This window comes from Cryphonectria parasitica (genome assembly GCF_011745365.1).
Source record: "Cryphonectria parasitica EP155 unplaced genomic scaffold M406scaffold_9, whole genome shotgun sequence".
Taxonomy (NCBI): Eukaryota; Fungi; Ascomycota; class Sordariomycetes; order Diaporthales; family Cryphonectriaceae; genus Cryphonectria; species Cryphonectria parasitica.
In genome coordinates, this window is record NW_024468917.1 from 2,227,501 (window position 1) to 2,244,778 (window position 17,278).

General features: G+C 51.6%; 4 protein-coding genes across 4 annotated transcripts; 1 reads left to right on the forward strand and 3 right to left on the reverse strand.

Annotated features, from left to right (window-relative positions):
• Window positions 1-3,971: 3,971 nt before the first annotated feature.
• M406DRAFT_47721 (family 27 glycoside hydrolase) lies at window positions 3,972-5,540 on the forward strand (the record flags this gene model as incomplete). The annotated part of the gene is made up of 4 exons (XM_040924345.1): window positions 3,972-4,151; window positions 4,216-4,471; window positions 4,552-4,854; window positions 4,963-5,540. 4 exons carry the CDS (start codon window positions 3,972-3,974, stop codon window positions 5,538-5,540), a joined length of 1,317 nt encoding a protein of 438 aa, XP_040772192.1.
• Window positions 5,541-8,532: 2,992 nt separating this feature from the next.
• M406DRAFT_268155 (MFS general substrate transporter) lies at window positions 8,533-10,255 on the reverse strand (the record flags this gene model as incomplete). Its single annotated transcript, XM_040917916.1, has 2 exons — window positions 8,533-9,993; window positions 10,088-10,255. 2 exons carry the CDS (start codon window positions 10,253-10,255, stop codon window positions 8,533-8,535), a joined length of 1,629 nt encoding a protein of 542 aa, XP_040772020.1.
• Window positions 10,256-10,893: 638 nt separating this feature from the next.
• M406DRAFT_296579 (uncharacterized protein) lies at window positions 10,894-12,553 on the reverse strand (the record flags this gene model as incomplete). Its single annotated transcript, XM_040919257.1, has 2 exons — window positions 10,894-12,204; window positions 12,311-12,553. The coding sequence occupies 2 exons, from the start codon at window positions 12,551-12,553 to the stop codon at window positions 10,894-10,896; spliced, it is 1,554 nt and encodes a 517-aa protein (XP_040772021.1).
• Window positions 12,554-13,342: 789 nt separating this feature from the next.
• M406DRAFT_296580 (Arginase/deacetylase) lies at window positions 13,343-15,324 on the reverse strand. The gene is made up of 6 exons (XM_040919259.1): window positions 15,162-15,324; window positions 14,871-15,061; window positions 14,461-14,774; window positions 14,091-14,393; window positions 13,820-13,935; window positions 13,343-13,742 (listed from the first exon to the last, which is right to left on the reverse strand). The coding sequence occupies exons 1-6, from the start codon at window positions 15,297-15,299 to the stop codon at window positions 13,611-13,613; spliced, it is 1,194 nt and encodes a 397-aa protein (XP_040772022.1). The 5' UTR covers window positions 15,300-15,324; the 3' UTR covers window positions 13,343-13,610.
• Window positions 15,325-17,278: the final 1,954 nt, after the last annotated feature.

Sequence of the window (17,278 nt, forward strand, 5' to 3'; positions counted from 1 at the left end):
GCTGCAGATGTGTGGTGAGGCGTTGAAATGTGTCTCGTCGGCATAAAGACGCCGTGATCAAAGATCTTAGAGCTCTCTTTCATGTTCGGGCCAAGAACGACCTGTCTCAGGATGGCAAGGGGGTGATATCCGAGATCATGTTGCTCAAGGTGTGCGAGACAGTTGCAAAAACAAAGCTCACGCAAGACACTTTTCAGCCACGTGCTGACTGGTGCCCGATACCCTGTGTCTTGCCTGATGTGTCCGTTATATGTAGATGATGCACACTCTCGCCTAATTTCTTGTCTGAGGACAGATGCGGTGTCACGAGCTCAGGATTCGTTCGTATCACGGCACGAGAGAAAGAGACTGAGGAGACATGATATATCTCCCTTCGGTTGGTGTGACAGAACTGTGATCATGGTGTGCATGTCGTGTGAGATTAACTTTGTACATTTTCATATCATGATCAGCCAGAAGGTGAGCAACACTCATGTAATTTCACATTGCGTTCACAGGTTTCAGTCCCTATAGATGAATCGTCATGAGAACGATCAACGATCAGGCCGACATACCAAGCTGAGAAAGGCTGACCGATTGTCATCATCAAGATTCTAATTAACTAGTGTCCCCATATGAAGTACAATCTATCATTATCTTCAGCTTTCCCTCCACATTACGCCTCGATGCCTACTACGCCCCAGCAAAGCCAAATCTCTAATACATTCTAGCTCATTTCCAAGACTGTTCAACGACTTATCCACCACCAAATTAATTACCCAGTCTCCTTCCCTCCAGCACATCTCACCCGAACTTCTCTTTCGAACATCTCCATTAGGGCACCTGCTTTCATTACAGCATGGCAGCGGCTATGAACCCGATCAGACCCAGGCCAGCACCGGCGTGGTTCGCAACAGCACCAGCCGTAGCATAGGCTGGCGTTGTACCGGCAGCACCGGCAGCGGATGTGGCACCCTCGGCACCGGCAGCAGAGGTGGCGCCAACAGCAGCGGCCGCAGAGGTGACGGCAGTGGTGGCTGCTCCCGTGACGACCGACTGGATGCTGCCCTCGGCGGCCTTGGTCACCGTGGTCTGGGCGGATGTGGTCGCGCCTGCCTGGGAAGACGTGGTGATTGTGCAGGGGCAATTGGTGATGGTCAGGGTTTCCTGTTGGATACATGTCAGGTTGTGTGTCCAATATCTGACGAGAGATTCCCTCTGGCGCGATCGGGATTTCAAGACTTACATCATAGCCAGTGGCAGTGTAGAGGACACCCTCCCAAGTAATAACGGTGGGGCTGGGACAAACAGTGATGAATTCGGCGACAATCTCGGTGTACCAGATCCAGGCTGTGAAATATGTGTTAATTACGATGCTCTTTCTGTGTGTGTGAGAGACGGATATATGGGTGGGAGAAGACAAATGTCTTTCCCAAAGGGGTACGGAAACACCAGTGGTATATAGACTTACTGCTGTTGGTAACGGGAGTCACAGTGCTGCTCCAGCTGGAAGTAGAAGACTTGCTGTGCGAATGTGTAGTGCTTGTAGTAGATGTAGAGGTAGAGTTGAGAAGTTGTCGGCGGGCAGGGTTCTCCGCCGAAGCCAGGCCGGCCAAGGCGGCGATAGCAAGTGTAAACTTCATTCTGTTTAATTGGGTGGTGGGGTAGAAAGATATCTTTTCTTTTATATTCTTTGTTTGCTTTGGTTTTTTTTCTTTGCTTTTTCCTGAACGAGTGAATTGAACTTTCTCAAGATACAACGAGAGTATTTTTGGAAGACGAGATGGCTAGAACAAACATGATCATTCCAAAGATGTCTTGGAGGACTGTCAGTCCTTTATAGGCGAACACTAACTGGGCATTCCGTTACTCCGTTTGCAGGAACCTCGTCTAGGAGGCGAAGTCAAGGTGTAGGCAACAAGAGTGTTGTGACGGTGAAAACGTAGCTTGTGGCCGGATGTAGATGCAGCGAGGGCGGATCTATCTCGCACGAAGACGGGTACTATAAAATTTCGTCAACAGGCTTCAGTCAGTTGCCTAATCCGGCATACCTATACCCCAAGGCTACTCAAGTAGGCATGAAGTCACTATTCGCCATGTTAATCACTAATATGCATTCCAGCACAACTAGTAGGCTCCGTGGCAAAGTTTTGGTGAGCCGAGATTCGAAATCCAACACTCGACAAGGTTTAATCTGACGGCTTAGAACCATGCAGGTTGATATCCCACAGTAATCCTTTTCGGTTTCAAACATTAATAGTCGCATATATACATTGTCCAATATGAACCGAGCTGCTCTTATACCCATATTACAATTCTGCGTGAACTGAGCCCTCGAAAGTCTACCCAACAAGACTCACGTGCTTATATACAACCTCAAACCGATGGTGTTATACTCACCAGATAATGTCGAGTCGTTCTTCCAAAGTGATGTCGTGATGAGGTGATGTCTCATGAGGGTCTCCCGCTCTTAGACACCGGTTCCATCCCGCCACCCGCATTCCAGAGTCGACCACCTTTCGCAGCTGCTAGCGAGAAAATAACAATAACAAAGCGCTGAAATTTCTTCAGGCGGCAGCACATGTGCTGATCCAGGAACCCGTGCACGCCATGTCACTAAGAATAGATCATCGTCGTGTGGACTTGTTCCATCACTTAACCAAAAACAAACAAAAGAACGAGTCATCCAGTCCTAGTAGAAAGCGCCCCAAGATGGCTCAGGTCCAAGAAGAAAAATTCTTGAGGAATCTAAGGTTAAAATGGCACGTTTCATCGTCTCCAACCCGCTTCTGGAAACGTCTCGTTGGCTGCCAAGTGCCCACGAGTGATGAAAGCGTCAACATCACAGCCTTGCGTCCCGCTGCTGCTCAGCCACAATCTGGGTGAACTCATCACTGCAGGGAATATCGTAGTTCGAATACAGGGTAAAAATTCTTGTTAAAATTTTGAATGCTTGAACAATGCTCTGTTTTATCCCGGGGATCTTTTACACAAGGTTTTGACTATGGTACCGATGAGAGTTCCCGTTCACCCTACGATCCAATGCTTCGGGTTCCGGCCCCTTGACTGCTTCTTCTGTTAAGTGGCATCATCCTAGTTAATAAACGCTATCCTGGGCTCGTCGCTGCAAAGGAGGAATCCGGGCACGTGCCAAAGGTACATGACAGTAGACTTGGACCACCAGGCACCACGGTTTAATTAGTGTTTTTATGGATACATAGTCTTCGTTGAAACCATAAACACACTGATATTTGTTTGATGATATTATAGCTTTCGAGGAATCTTGGTCTCTACTGGGCATTTTCCAAACTTGAAAAAGTAATTATCAGAAAGACTATGTAGGTCCCTTGAAACCAGATCTCCTCTCTCTCTCCAAGATTCCGTGGGCAGCTAAACATCCAATAATTTGACTGAGAAGAGTATTTCTTTTATCCTTCGAGAAAGCTGGAGCCAGATTTAAGGCATATTATATCTTATTGTCTAGCTCTCAGAAGCCATCAGGCCGCTTTCTAGACTTCATATGTTAAGACCCAGTCTCCTAACATGTCAGTCGGTAGCTCTGACTGGTTGTTAAATTCAAGTCACGTTTAGTTAGACCTTTAGCAAATATAGCATAATTACAATATAAGGGCTTTGTCCGGCCAGGGAGGTATGGAAGAAAGATTTGTACATATAGATCGGGGCTTTGTCATCATATACATAAGTAACTTGCTAGAGGAAGAGGACAATGCATTGTGAGAGAAATAGACTCGGCACCTAAGTCAAGTACGCATCTCGGCCATTCTTTGCCTAAATGGGGAGTGAATACAAACACAAAAGGACATTAGATCATCAAAGGGCAGCAACAGAGTTTTAATCCACCAGGCTGTGTCGGAGGCGAAATTTTACCACGACCTCGTCTTTAACCCACCATGCACGAAGGAAGTTTGTTACCAAGTATGATTGAAACTGATCACTCGGAATTCCCAGTCGGCTTCTGAGCGCACACAAATATGAGACTTATACGAACTACTTTGGCCGTTTTGGTAGCCATAACAGACGCCCTGGTCTGGGAAGATGGAACTGGAAAGCTACCTGCCATGGGGTGGAACTCATGGAACACTTATGAATGCAACATCAGCGCTACGCTTTTCCTCGATCAAGCTCAAGCCATGATTGACCATGGATTCCTGGTAGGAGGGAAATCTTGTGGACCCATTACTTTTCGGGTTTAACAGTGGCTGATCTGAACACTAGGATAGTGGCTACAATTACGTGAACCTCGACGATTGCTGGTCTCTCGTTACCGGCCGCGACAAGGTGACCAAACAGCTGGTTCCAGATCTTGACAAGTTCCCAGATGGGATTTCAGGTCTGGCAGATCAAATTCATGATATGGGCTTCAAGATCGGAATCTACAGCAGCGCAGGAACGGAGACCTGCGCAGGATACCCTGCTAGCATCGGATACGAGAGCATCGACGCAGCATCTTGGGCGGCCTGGGGCATTGATTGTGAGTTTTTGCTTTGAGAATCGCCTTTTGCATGTGATTAAGGAGGAGAATCAACATTGCTGACTCGATGTTAATCCCAGACCTCAAGTACGATAACTGCAATGTACCGGCCGACTGGACAGACGAGTGTCCAGCCTGTGTCGCCAGCATGGCTTATCCCCAGCTCTACGGCAACGGGACGTGTCCTTCTGAAGACGATACATGTCCCTCCGGCTATAACTACACAGCGTCCAAAACGGCCGAGAGATACCGGGTCATGCGCGACGCCCTCACAGCCCAGAATCGCACGATCCAATACAGTATTTGTGTATGGGGCTATCAAGGGGTAGAAGAGTGGGGAAACCAGACAGGTAACTCTTGGAGAATCAGTACCGATATCGAAGGTCAGTCAGCTGTATTGTCTGTTTCTCTTCTTGGCCACTTGTCTAGGAGGTGGGATGCTATCTGAGAATCCATTCGAGAGAAAGCAAGCACAACTAACAACCAAAAAGCGAGATGGTCCTATATCACTTCTATCCTCAACATGAACACCTTCCAGATGGACCGAGTTGATTTCTGGGGCCACAACGACGCAGATATGCTTGAAGTCGGTAACCTTGGACTCACTTACGCAGAGGCTCGCTCACACTTTGCGTTCTGGGCTGCCATGAAGAGTCCTCTGATTATGAGCGCAGACCTCACGACCATGTCCAAGGAATACATCGACGTGCTGAAGAATGAGTACCTGATCGCCTTCAATCAAGACGACGTGTATGGGGCGGCTGCAAAGCCATACAAATGGGGGTATCTGCCGGATTACACCTGGAACGAGACATACCCGGCCCAATACTGGGCTGGCGAGAGCAAACAAGGCACACTCGTCCTCATGCTTAACACGCTAGATGTTACCAAGGATATGACGGTTGACTTCAGCGAGGTGCCGTATCTCGAGGCCAACGGAACCTATCATATTCTTGATGCTTGGTCGGGGGATTGTCTCGGTTCATTTACCAACAGCGCCACGGTCCCTGTTGCCTCACACGACACAGCTGTGTTGGTGTTTCAATACTGTGGCAAATTTTTATTATAATGATGTGATGGTATTTCTACACCGCTTAGGGGTCATAGCTGATTGGGGATCTGATTTTTGTCTATGATCAGATGCTACATCATTTTAGCTGAGTCGAGCTTGTCCCAAATATTTGCACCGTAGCACGGCCCAAGACAGCCTGTTCCTATCCTGTACATAGCTCACCCCGGTGTAGGTATGACAGAAAGCATAGAAGTGTACGAAATAATCAGGGATGTGGTTTCAAAGCATGAGTCAATTCCGAATGCTGTCTGAGGCGTAGTAATGATATCAATCAAAGTCTTCATGCAGTGGTATGTACTTAGACATGAGGCACATGCATCAATAGGAGAGAACCCTCATCCCAAGCAGCCATACGCATATGACAAGACCATCCGATAGAACACACCTCCACTGGCCCCATAGCCAATTCAACCCCAAGGCACATCAACCAGCCATCACACTACGGCCACCATCGGCAGTGACACGGGCACGGATCCGAACCTTGAGCATTCCGTTTCCAAGCTTCTTCGCTTTGCCATTGCGTTGGACATCGAGCACAGCATTCGGGGCAAAAAGCAGTGCTTCTCCGACACCAAGCTCGACAATTTGGCCGATGAGGTCCATCATAGCCTCCTTGTCGCCGCCGCTGCTGCCACACTTAGCCTCGTCTGTGGTCGTCAGTCTCAGCTTCCTGAGGCCCAGTGTCAGCCCGCTAGCGCCCACGCCCTCGCCATCCTCGTCCTCCCACTCCTCGTCGCTGTCAGTGCCACTGGCACCACCGCAGCCCTTCTCCAGCATCTTGGTAGCCTTGCTCACACCAGCCAGGTGCTTCTCCAGCGCCCGCAGCCACTCGGGGCTCGTGAAGCGGTGCACCACCGTCACAGAGCACAGGTCCAACAGCTTAGGGCTGACGGTGGGCTCCTGGGTGGAGATGATGACCCGCGCGCCCAGGTGTCGCTGCAGCCGGATCGTCGAGAGCAGCTGTTCGGTCAAGACGCTGGCCTCTCCGCTGTCGTCCATGTATTTGTGGGCCTCGTCCAGGGCGATGACGCGGCCGACGGCATTGGGGTCCTGCTCGAGGAACAGCGAGAGACAGATGTTGAAGAGCTGACAGGCGCTCTCCGAGTCGACAGTGGGGCAGGACAGGTCGACGATGGTGAGCTGACCTGGGTTGGAGGCCCAGCTGACGCCGGCGGTGGGGACCATGGTTTGCTTGACCTTCGGTTGCGTCATCTGCTGCTGCTGCTGCTGCTGCTGCTGCTTCCGAGCCATAAATGACTCGAGGGTGTCGAGGCGCTGCTCGAGGGGACCTCGCTGGCCGTCCGTCAGATCGGCCATGTCGATCATGGCACGGAAGCTATTGTAGCTAAAATTCCTGCCCGTGGCTTGCTGCTCGAGGCGCAGGTCCCTCAGGATACGCTTGACCACTTGTATGTACAGGGGCATCGTGTTGCCCGCCTTGACAGCCATCATTTCCATCATACGCTTGGTGTTGAGGTCCTTCTCGTCGATGCGCAGCTCCTCGACGGTGACATTGGGGAAGCGGGCATAAGTAGCCTTGATGGTGGCGATGTTGGTAGGCGCGCAGAGCACGCGAACGTTGATCTCGGGCCGGTCGGACAGGAAGGCTGCCTCGCAGGGGCTGCCACCTTCGTCGCCGAAGAAGGTGTCATAGTGGAAGACAATGCCAGTGAGCGGGTGCGGCAGCTCGCTGGCTTCAGAGGGAAGAAGACAGTTCTCCAGGAGACAGGAAAGCGTGTGACTCTTGCCACTGCCTTGACTGCCACAGACGAAGATGCTGGAGGGAGCAGCACTGTTTGAGCCTTTTGTTTCAGTGATGGCTCTTTTCTCATGAAGTGTAAAGGCTGCTCAAGGAGAGCTGTTGTCATAACCTCTGAAAGATGGAGCAGGAGGGATCGATCATGTACTCACACGTTGTAATGAATGATCTCTTCATTGGACTCCGCATCGCCGATGCCAGCAAGGAGACCGAACTGAGAGAATGCAGCATCGTTGGCCTGAGCAAGCTTGGAGCTGTTGACGCGGGCAGCCTCGGTCAGGATGGGGGCACCCTTGATCTCATTGATGTCGTCCTGCTCTCGGTCGCGTGGCTGGAGCAGGTTTGTCCATCGGTTGATACTCTTGCCATTGGCCATGGTGCTTAGTGGGGGTGAAATCACGACGATGTGTTGAGCGATTGGGGATGGACAACAGAAAAAGTGAAAGCTGGATAGAGAGACTGGCACAAGTATTAATGGTAGTCTGGGTAATGGAGTTAAGAAAGCAGTCAAGAATCTGTCTCGATGTACTGACCAAGAGGTTTCTTGAAAAAAAATGAAAAAGCAGATAGAAGTACGCCTTGGACTTTAGCAGGAAGTCTGCGTATTGGCTTTGAGGCTTCTTGAGCTGCAGGACTCAGCCAAGTGTGAATGAGGCGCGTTGTCTATGGGGGAAAGCAACAAAGCGCGGCAGACAGTAAACACGCAGACGCGTTTTCAGTGGTGCTTCCTTTTTGCCTGTCTTTGAAGCTGGCTCTCTGTGATGGAGTGGGCCGGGTATGGGTTCTTGAGTTACAGGTCATAAAGACAAACTGCCCAAATCAACTTGAAGGCAGAACAAATGTTCCAACCAAGGCAGCAAGCAGGTCTTGGGGAGCAGTACAAGAGAAGAAGAAGGTACACGATAGCCTCAGTCCAAAATAATTTCATAAAAGATTGATCCACTTTATTCAGAAGAGGATATCCCAAGTGCATGTTGTAAGGAAGGGATAGGCCAGGCTGGCCATGCTCGAGAGGATGGGGGGGTTTATTGGTAGCTATATGTAGCCACTCCCTTGCTAAAGTGTTCAGGCAGTTCTCCCATCAAGCAGATTATACTATGCATCAAACAGCTGAAGAATATTTCAACTTCCATTGGGATAGCTTCACATGAACAGTAGCATACAGTGGCCACCAGAAAGTGTCTGACTAAGTACTTCCTGAAAGAAATCTGCTTACCAATGGCTACCCGCTTACTGTGCCAGTCCTTGTCTACCCACATCATCATTTTCCATGGACAGCTCTTGAATAGAAAGTGAGACAGCAAACCCAACAACAAAAAACCCCGTAAAGACCAGCCAGACAACTTGAAAGGAGCGCGTGTAGACGGCAATTACCGCACTCATCGTTTCCCAAGACACCACCCCAGACAGTTCCCGCAGGTGCGGGATGAAACCAACAGCCTGGCTTGCGTCTTTAAGAACCTCCAGAGAATCAGGCAGTGTCATGGCCGCGGTAACAGCGTTCATCCTCTGCTGAAAGACGGAGCTGAACACTGTCGACGCCATGGTCAACCCCAGCAGTGCTCCAAAGAGGCGAAAGATGACCAGCATCCCGGCCGCAATACCTACGTCGTCGACATGGCTGACACTAGCTTGTGTAGGGAAGGCCGTGACTGTCAGGACCGTACCGACGCCGACGCCCATGAACGCTTGGTAGATATAGGCCTCCGTGGTGGACGTGGTTTCGCGCACCAGATAGAGCAGGCCGATGAAGATTGTGCTTAAAATCCACCCGACCCAGAGAACCAACCGGTACTGGCGGATCTTGATGACGACGACCCCGGAGATGGCACTGAAAACGATCGTCACGCCACAGTATGGCAGTGTTGCTATGCCTGTTTCCAGTGGTGTGTGGAGATAGACGGCTTCGTAGAAGAGAGGTAGGTACTGGGAGATGGTGTACATGAGCAAGCCGTGGATGGTGCCAGAAATTAGGGCCGCGTTGGCGGTTCTCGTGCTGAATATGCGATAGGGGAAGACTGGCGATGCAGGTCTGCCCTCGTACCAACCCAGGATGCCGAGGAGCAGCAGGCCTATGATCAACGGGAAAAGTGTCTGCCATGCAGACCAAGGGAAAAGGGCATTGGCCCAGGACAATGGCAAGGCCAGGCACGTGCCGCCAGTAGCGAACAGCAGCATGCCGATCCAGTCCAGGCGCTCGAGCTTCTGACGGAGGTCTGAATTGATGGCCTTGATGTTCAGGAAGACAAAGGTGAGCAAGAAGCAGATGGCGAGGAAGGGGAGGTTGAACCAGCCCAGCCAGCGCCAGGTGACATATTCACTAAACGTGCCGCCCAATATGAGACCGAGGACAGCTCCGGTGGCATTGAAGACGGCGTTGACCGCCATGTAGAGCGGGCGTTCCCTGAGGGTTGTCACGTCTGAGAGGATGATGACCTGCAGCACATCCAGGCCTCCGCCGCCGAGACCCATCAGGATCCGACCCAGGATGGCGATACCCATACTTTTGGCTGAGGAGAAGACGATGGAACCGATGGTGAAGAAAAAAAGTCCGGCATATAATGGTATCTTGCGACCAAGCACGTCCGAGACACTCGAGTATACAGGCTGTGTGATGGCCACTGCGAGTGTAAAGGCAATACCGGCCCAGAAAGACTCAATCGTTGTGCCATCCAGCTCGTTTCCTATGACCTAAATAAAGGTTTTCGTGTGGGTTAGAATAGAAAAGGATAATACCATCGTCAGAGTCAAGGAGATTGGTTGACATAATTAGAGCAGAACATACCGGAATCGCTGTGGCTAAAGAGGTGGCATCGAGCGCCACAAGGAATCCAATGAGCCCGAGAAGCAGGATTGAAAAGTGGAATGATGGTGACTTTTTCCGGGCCTGTGCTGCGACACTCCCTGGTTCTTGTTGTTGTTCTTGTTGCTCTTGTTTCTCTTGATCAAGCATCAGGTCGTGTCTGGTTTCGATCTTGTTTCTCTCGGTGATTTCTTCAAGCTCAATGGAGGCCGGCCGTATTCATCTTTACTGAAGTGTCTTGTCTGGAATTTGTGTAGATGTATTTGATATTTTCAAGACAGTCGTCCGCAGGTACACCCTCCTTCAGTTCACATGTATTCAGCATGTGAGCATGAAAATTACTCCTTTGAGATACTCGTTTACCCAAATACGTCAGTAGGACCCGGCACAAGCTGTGGGAAGCCAATGATGACAAATGCGTATAAGAGAATCAACAGTCCTGGCGATTGGCCAGGACATGGGAATACTTATCAGTGTACATTCAACCCCCTGTTTCCTTCTCCTGTCAACTAACACATTACAGCTGCGGAATTGGATTCGTCCATTCTCTCCTCGCTGACGACCGGAGGACTTGCACCGGATAACGAGGATGGCGCCTCACTCTTGCAGGCTGACGAAATAGGTATTCCCCGTTCTGTTACGGAGCCGAGCAATGCAAAGTAGCGGGATATCGTGATCACAGGTTGGATGGCAGTCAAGGCTACAAGAGGCCTTCAAAACTTATCCATCCATCATGAGACTATTAGTTGTAACAAGATTCATTACTGTAAGTAACGTGAGCAAGTAAATCACAGTACAGCGAGCTCCTGTTGGATCATGGGCCACGACTTGGGCGGCAGCATGGCCATGATCCAATAATTACCACCAGCATCCTTACCTAGGATGTTCACCCCCGTCGCCGCACCGACCTGCCTCGACCTGCCCGAGCCCAGCGGCCTGAGGTTGAGCCCATGATAATACACAGGCCTTCCCGACCCAAACTTTGGCTGCCCAAACGATTTCCCCTTCCGGACCACAGCCGGGCTAAAGTCCACAGCGGCGAAGAACTTGGCCTTGCTCCAGTTGGAGCAAGTAATCATCATACTGTCGGGCCTCATGGCACCGATCCGCCTGCCCGCTGCCGTCCGCTCCCGAAACACGCGCAGCAGCCCGCGCACCTGGCCCTCTGTCGTCTGCGCCGCCAGAAATGCCCTGTACCGCCCAGCAATCGCCCCCAGCGGCGCATGCTGGGCATCACGGGCGGTGAGGTGCGCCCAGCAGGCAAAGATGAAGTTGCCAATGTAGACGGCCCGCTCGGGCGGCTGGAACACGGCGGGCAGGCGGCCGCGGAGCTCAAAGAACTGGACAAAGGTGATGCTGCGGTGCGAGGAGCCGGGCGACAGGCTGCGGGCGGCCATGCGCGTTATCCAGGCGGTGAGGATGTCGTTGTCTGTGAGGTAGACGTTCTGCGGGTGCCAGTCGTAGATGATGTTGCTCGAGGTCACGGCCGCCAGGTCTGCCTTGGCGGACTCCCGGAGCCTGGCGAGGGAGGAGGCCGGGAGGTAGATCATGTGCTGCTCGGACGGGCCCAGGCGGATGGCGTCCCAGATCATGGTCAGCACGAAGCGGAACCAGCCGAACCCGCTCATGATGTTGTCCTTGAGAGCCCACTTTTCTTCGTACTTGTGCAAGGGCCCCGTGCCGACGTCAGCGATGGGATCCTCGTGCACGCCGAGGAGAGGGACCACATCGTCTTCCCTGCCCGAGAGGATCTTGACCCAGTTGTCGACGATGGCCTGCAGGCCGAGCAGGTCACACATGGTGTGTGGGAACGTCAGCGAGACCAGCGTGGCGTCGCTGAAGGAAACGACGTGTAGTCCGAGCTGGGACACGTCACGGGCCAGGAAGTCTCCCAGGCATCGTGGTGCGTCCTCGGGCGCAGCCAGTGTCTCGAATTGGTCTGCTCCTTCTTGTATCGATCCGCTTGTGGTTGGTGTTGGCAGTTGAACCGCGAGTGGGTGTTCTGCGATAGCCATGTCTATTATCTCGTGCGAGAAACGAACGGCAGGCCTTTTGGGTGTGAATTCAGCGGGAATATGGATCTCAAGTTGACCATTCCCCTAGATGAAACTCTCATTGTTAGTCTTTGAAGTTTCCTGCGTATGTATTGAACACTTTCACAAGAATTGAAAACCCATCAAAAAAACCACGGGCCTCTGAACTCACATTCTTCCTCAATCTCCCACCAAGCTTCCTCCAGTCACCAATCTCCAGCAACCGAACCAAGGCAACATGCAGCTTGTCGGCGTCGAGGATGTCGTCGAACCGCAATGTCCAGCCGATGATGATGTCGCGAATCTGTGGGCGTGAGTCGAAGTCGTACATGGGAATAACCTCATCCGTCGGCACGCGGGCTGGCCGCTGGGGCTCCCTCCACCCGAAAAGGCTCTTGAAGAAGTCGAGGGCCATGGTGATGAATGCCGATACTAATTATTCGATTTCAAATGCCTACTCTGTCCGTCAAGCAGCTGGAAGCTCACAGATGACTGAATAGTATTCTTGAGCTCCTAGACATGTCAGGTTTCCGATATTCTCTTGAATGAAGGGGTGGAAACAAAAATGAAAACGAGAGCTTTCTCACAATAAACCAACAACTATATGAATCCATGTTTCTCGGTTGCAGCCCTCATCTCTATGTTGAAGTATATCATTTCGATCCACGTAATGCAGGGGGGGGGGGGGTTCCCTTTCGGACCCCGAGACTGGCCTCCATGAGAGGATCACCCAGCCGAGTCACACACAGTCCCATTCCCTCCATGTGATCGCATAAGTAAAACCGAGTCTTTAAAATTGGATAGACAAAGTGAAAGGGCCCGCCTTCGCTCTTGGGGTGTGAGTGAGACAGGAACCTGCAGTGAAAGCTACGCCAAATCTGGGAGGAGGCTTGAGGGCGTGGAGGCGAGCGAGGTCGGGCTCCGGGATTTGATGCCACCGTTACAAAAAAGTGCCCGCAGCGATCGACGTGGAGCTCGGAATGTTCTAAAGGGGTTCCATGCTTTAGAAGTGCCGTGCCGTCGTAAAGTCTGATCCTTCTTGAACTCTATCTGTACTGGTTATTATTTCCATGACTACTCAGTGAGAGGGGCCTTTGGTGAATAGACCAGCAACGACAAGAACTATGCATTGTGAGGATCCTTGTGAAGTACAAGTGTGTAATATCTTGCCTCTGAAGTTTGTCCCATATATGGAACGCTGCTTGGGTGAAATGGCTTAGTTGGCTGTGATTCGATGTGTAGCTAAAAGATGAATATACTAAGTAGCTAAACTAGAGGCTTGCCTCTCATATGCAATAAAAGTGGGCATTGCACTGCTCAAGTTTTGAAGACTAGAACCTCGTTTTTTCCACTCCTTTTTTCTCTTCTTCCCATTTTTGATCCTGGGCTGTAAGACACCGAGGCCACAGCACCTCTATGAGTTTATTCAACTCACACAGCAGGTGGTCGACACAGACTCAGGTAGGTGGGATTTACAGCTCCTGCTCCTCGCCCTGGCCAGTACTGAGGCTCAGAGGTCCCTTTTTCACCATGATGCTCATGATCTCATAGAGGGCGTCGGCAGCCGCCATGGTGGTGTGCTCGGCGTTTGTGTCGTACGCAGGCTGAGACGAAGGGTTAGTTTTCTCTCCTACATCCAGAAAAGGAAAAGGGAAAAGGACAAGAAAGAGGGAAAACTTACAGCAACCTCCACAACATCGGCAGCAATGAGGTTCAGCCCGTCCAAACCTCTGAGAATGGTCCTCAACTCACGAGTCGACCAGCCACCCGTCTCAGGAGTGCCGGTGGCGGGGGCAACTAGATAAACCCAAGTTAGTAAGCAGAGCTCTCATCTTTTTGTTTCATTTGCCCCTCGATAGACTCTCTCTCTCTCTCTCTCTCTCTCTCTCTCTCTCTCTCTCTCTCTCTCTCTCTCTCTCTCTCTCTCTTTGTTCATGCACCGGATGACTTACAGGCTGGATCCAAGGTATCAATATCCAAGCTCAGGTAAACAGGCTCCGTCTCCCCAACCCTCTCCCGGATCTTCTTGATAATACCGTCCGTGCCGATGGTGTCAATCTCCCGCGCCTCAACGATCTCGAAGCCGCAGTAGCCATCGTTCTCATAGTCCGAGGGACCACTGAGCGTGGTGCGGATACCAGCATGGATGTTGGAGTCGTTGGCCAGCAGGCCCTCCTGTGCGGCGTGGTAGAAGTAGGTACCATGGTTAATACTGGCCACCTCGGACGGAGAACCGCCAAAGACCTTGGGACGCCCTAAGGTTTGGGTAGTGTGAGTAAAAACATTGAAAAGTAGAACAAATATACAAATGGACACACTTACAGGTGTCGAGATGGCTGTCAAAGTGGATAACCCGCACAGGGCCGTAGGCACGGTTGATAGACCTCAGCAGAGGCAAGGTGATGGTGTGGTCACCGCCGAGGGTGATGACCCGGGGCAGTGTCTTGCCCTTCTTCGCGGGGCCGACCTTGTGCGCGTCGGTGGCCGGCTCGCGGGAGAGGATGCTGTAGTGGCCTTCCTCGATCTGGTGCAGGGCCCAGCTGTTGTCGTACGAAGTCACGGGGATGTCACCACAGTCCAGCACGGTGGCCCAGCTGTTGAACGGGTTGGTGTCCAGGGGCACATTGTATCCTCCACTGAAGGGCAGCTCTGGGTCAGAACAAAGAAGGTGGAAGAATTGAAGAGATGGGTCACGATCTAGAGTCTTGGGAAGGTTATAGGGACCAACTCACTAGAGGTTCAGCCTTCGTGAGCCCTGACGGATACCCGAGGGGCCAAAGCGGGCACCTGGACGGTAGGAGGTGCCGGTATCAAAGGGGGCACCGATGAAGGCAATATCGTACTTGGCGTCACTGCTGGGTGACAGGCATTGCGAATAGGGCAGACGGCCAAAGGTCGAGATGCCGGAGAATACGGAGTCGGCCTGAAATATTATAGAGAGATAGTTTCAGCCAAACGTCCAACCAACCAGACTCTTTCAGTCCTGTCGCGTCCAATACGCCACACATAAGGGAGAAACCCACCTGAGTGCCACCATCACCTGGCAGAGAGCTGTACCAAAGTGACTGGTGAGGGCCAGAGATAGGACTCTGACGGCCGTGGTCGCCATGGCCAGCCACCAAGGCCGCCCAGAGCAGGGCAAGTGAGGTTTTCGAGAGCATCGCCACGCACAATTATTTTCCTTTCCTCAAAAAGACAGGATTTTTATCAGGTACAAGCCAACGGAATGATTTGATCAACGAGGGTCCAAGAAGGAGGAGGGAGAAGAGGAGGAGCAGAAGTAGGAGGAGGAAAAGCTTGGCCTCCCGACCTTGCAACTTAATTATATAACTCTAGAGAAAGCACACCCCCCGCCCCCGGCCAGCCCAACAGATAGCTACAAGATGATCCCAGACTTCCCACGTTGTGACGATCGATGGGTCCAGGGGGGGCGGGAAGGAGGGGGAGGGAGGGGAAGAAAAGAGAGCGTGCTGTCATCGGGCAGCTTATCACCACCATATCCAGGGGGGAAAGTGACCACTCAGGATGACCAATTGGGCAATTCTTGACTAAGTACAGCGGTGTAAGCAGAACCAGGGCAACGAGAGCAAAAAAAAAAAAAACCAATCGCCGCGCCCAGCCCGCCCTTGGAAAGTAGATCCCGAAGCTGGTCCGTCCTGGGACATGTTGAGCCGTTGTCGGATACAGTACGCGTTAGAGTGTTAGAAGCTACTCAGTTATTACTAGCTGAGAAGTGGCGGGGTGGAAAAGCCCGCCGCCCAGATGCGGGGCAGTCGAGATAATGCGACGGGACGTTGATAATGAATTGCCGGCGACCATGCAAGCTTGACAGTGACAGGTGTTTATTGTGGGCAGCAAAAAGAGCAATGCTTCTTGTGGGTGTGTAAAGTGGGCGTTGTGTGGGCATTGAGTGTCCTTAATTGTCCCTCAATAGGACCCTGACAGCAGCTGTAGAGATGGCCGAGAGATAAAGGTCATTGGCAGTTGGCCAAGTAATTACTTGAAGTTGAAACACACAATCTTGGGCCTCGGTTCCATATCTTTCTTTGGCGTCGATCTAACGTACGACAACGACGGACTGTCTCGCCAGGAGAATAGCTCTTCCTCCTCAGCAGATAAAACAAAAAAGTGTATGACGTCTATGATAAGGCTCGACGGGGAACAGACGTTGTCGAGGAGCTCCTGACAGGACAGGGGCTATCCATAAGCTTATAAAACTAAGGCCCCCCCCCCCCATGTCCCACTTCGGCAGGCCTGTCCGGCACTTTACGAACGGGGTCTGGAGTGAATTGCAATCGAGAGAGAGGACGAACACTCGGCAATACTATCCTATCCTGGAACGTGACCGTGGCCGAAAGCCACATGTCCAAGATTCATGCGCTCTTCAATAAACGCCGTGGGCTTTTGCCCTCGGATGTGTGGATCCGGTCCGGGATCCGGCACGGGGCGGGATGAACGGGAGCCGGTGATGCTCCACTTCACCGGTTGCTTGTCTGGCACCCAAATGATCTTGCTATGCAGATTGTCTTGCAGTAGAAATGCACAGGCCACTTCATCTGCTAGGGTTGGGTGTGGTGTAACTGTGGATCAAGTATTACGCACTCTGTTGACGACGGGTGCGGTAGAGATTACAAGCAGTGAGTGGCCTTGCATGTGGAATGAGTGAGCATGATCTTCTTTCAAGGCCTTGGCCCAACAAGTGAGATGCTTCAGCCATCGTTGCTGAAAAGACAGTTGTGCTCTCGTCTCTGGACAAGAAACTGAGTTATTCTGGAGTAGTACAGATTATCAGTATAGTGACCATCAAATTTAGGTCATGTGTCCCATATACTAGCACATGCAATTTCTAAGATTCATTCAACTGCCCTTCAGTTGCCAGCCGTAAACATGCCTGTGTAGACAGATAGCTTCACAGTGGCATAGTTAAGTGGTTGACAGATAAGTAAGGGTTAGGGTTCTGAGGGTAGTGCGCAATACCCAGAAACTGATACCATGCAAACACTCCTTCGACTGCATTGCGACATGAAGTCAGTTCCTTCACACACTTGAAACTTGCAAAGGGACCAGCACAGCCTTCATGTATACCTCAGTCCATAGGCCAGCGTGCTTCCAAAGAATACGAATGGGGTCGCGAGCAGGG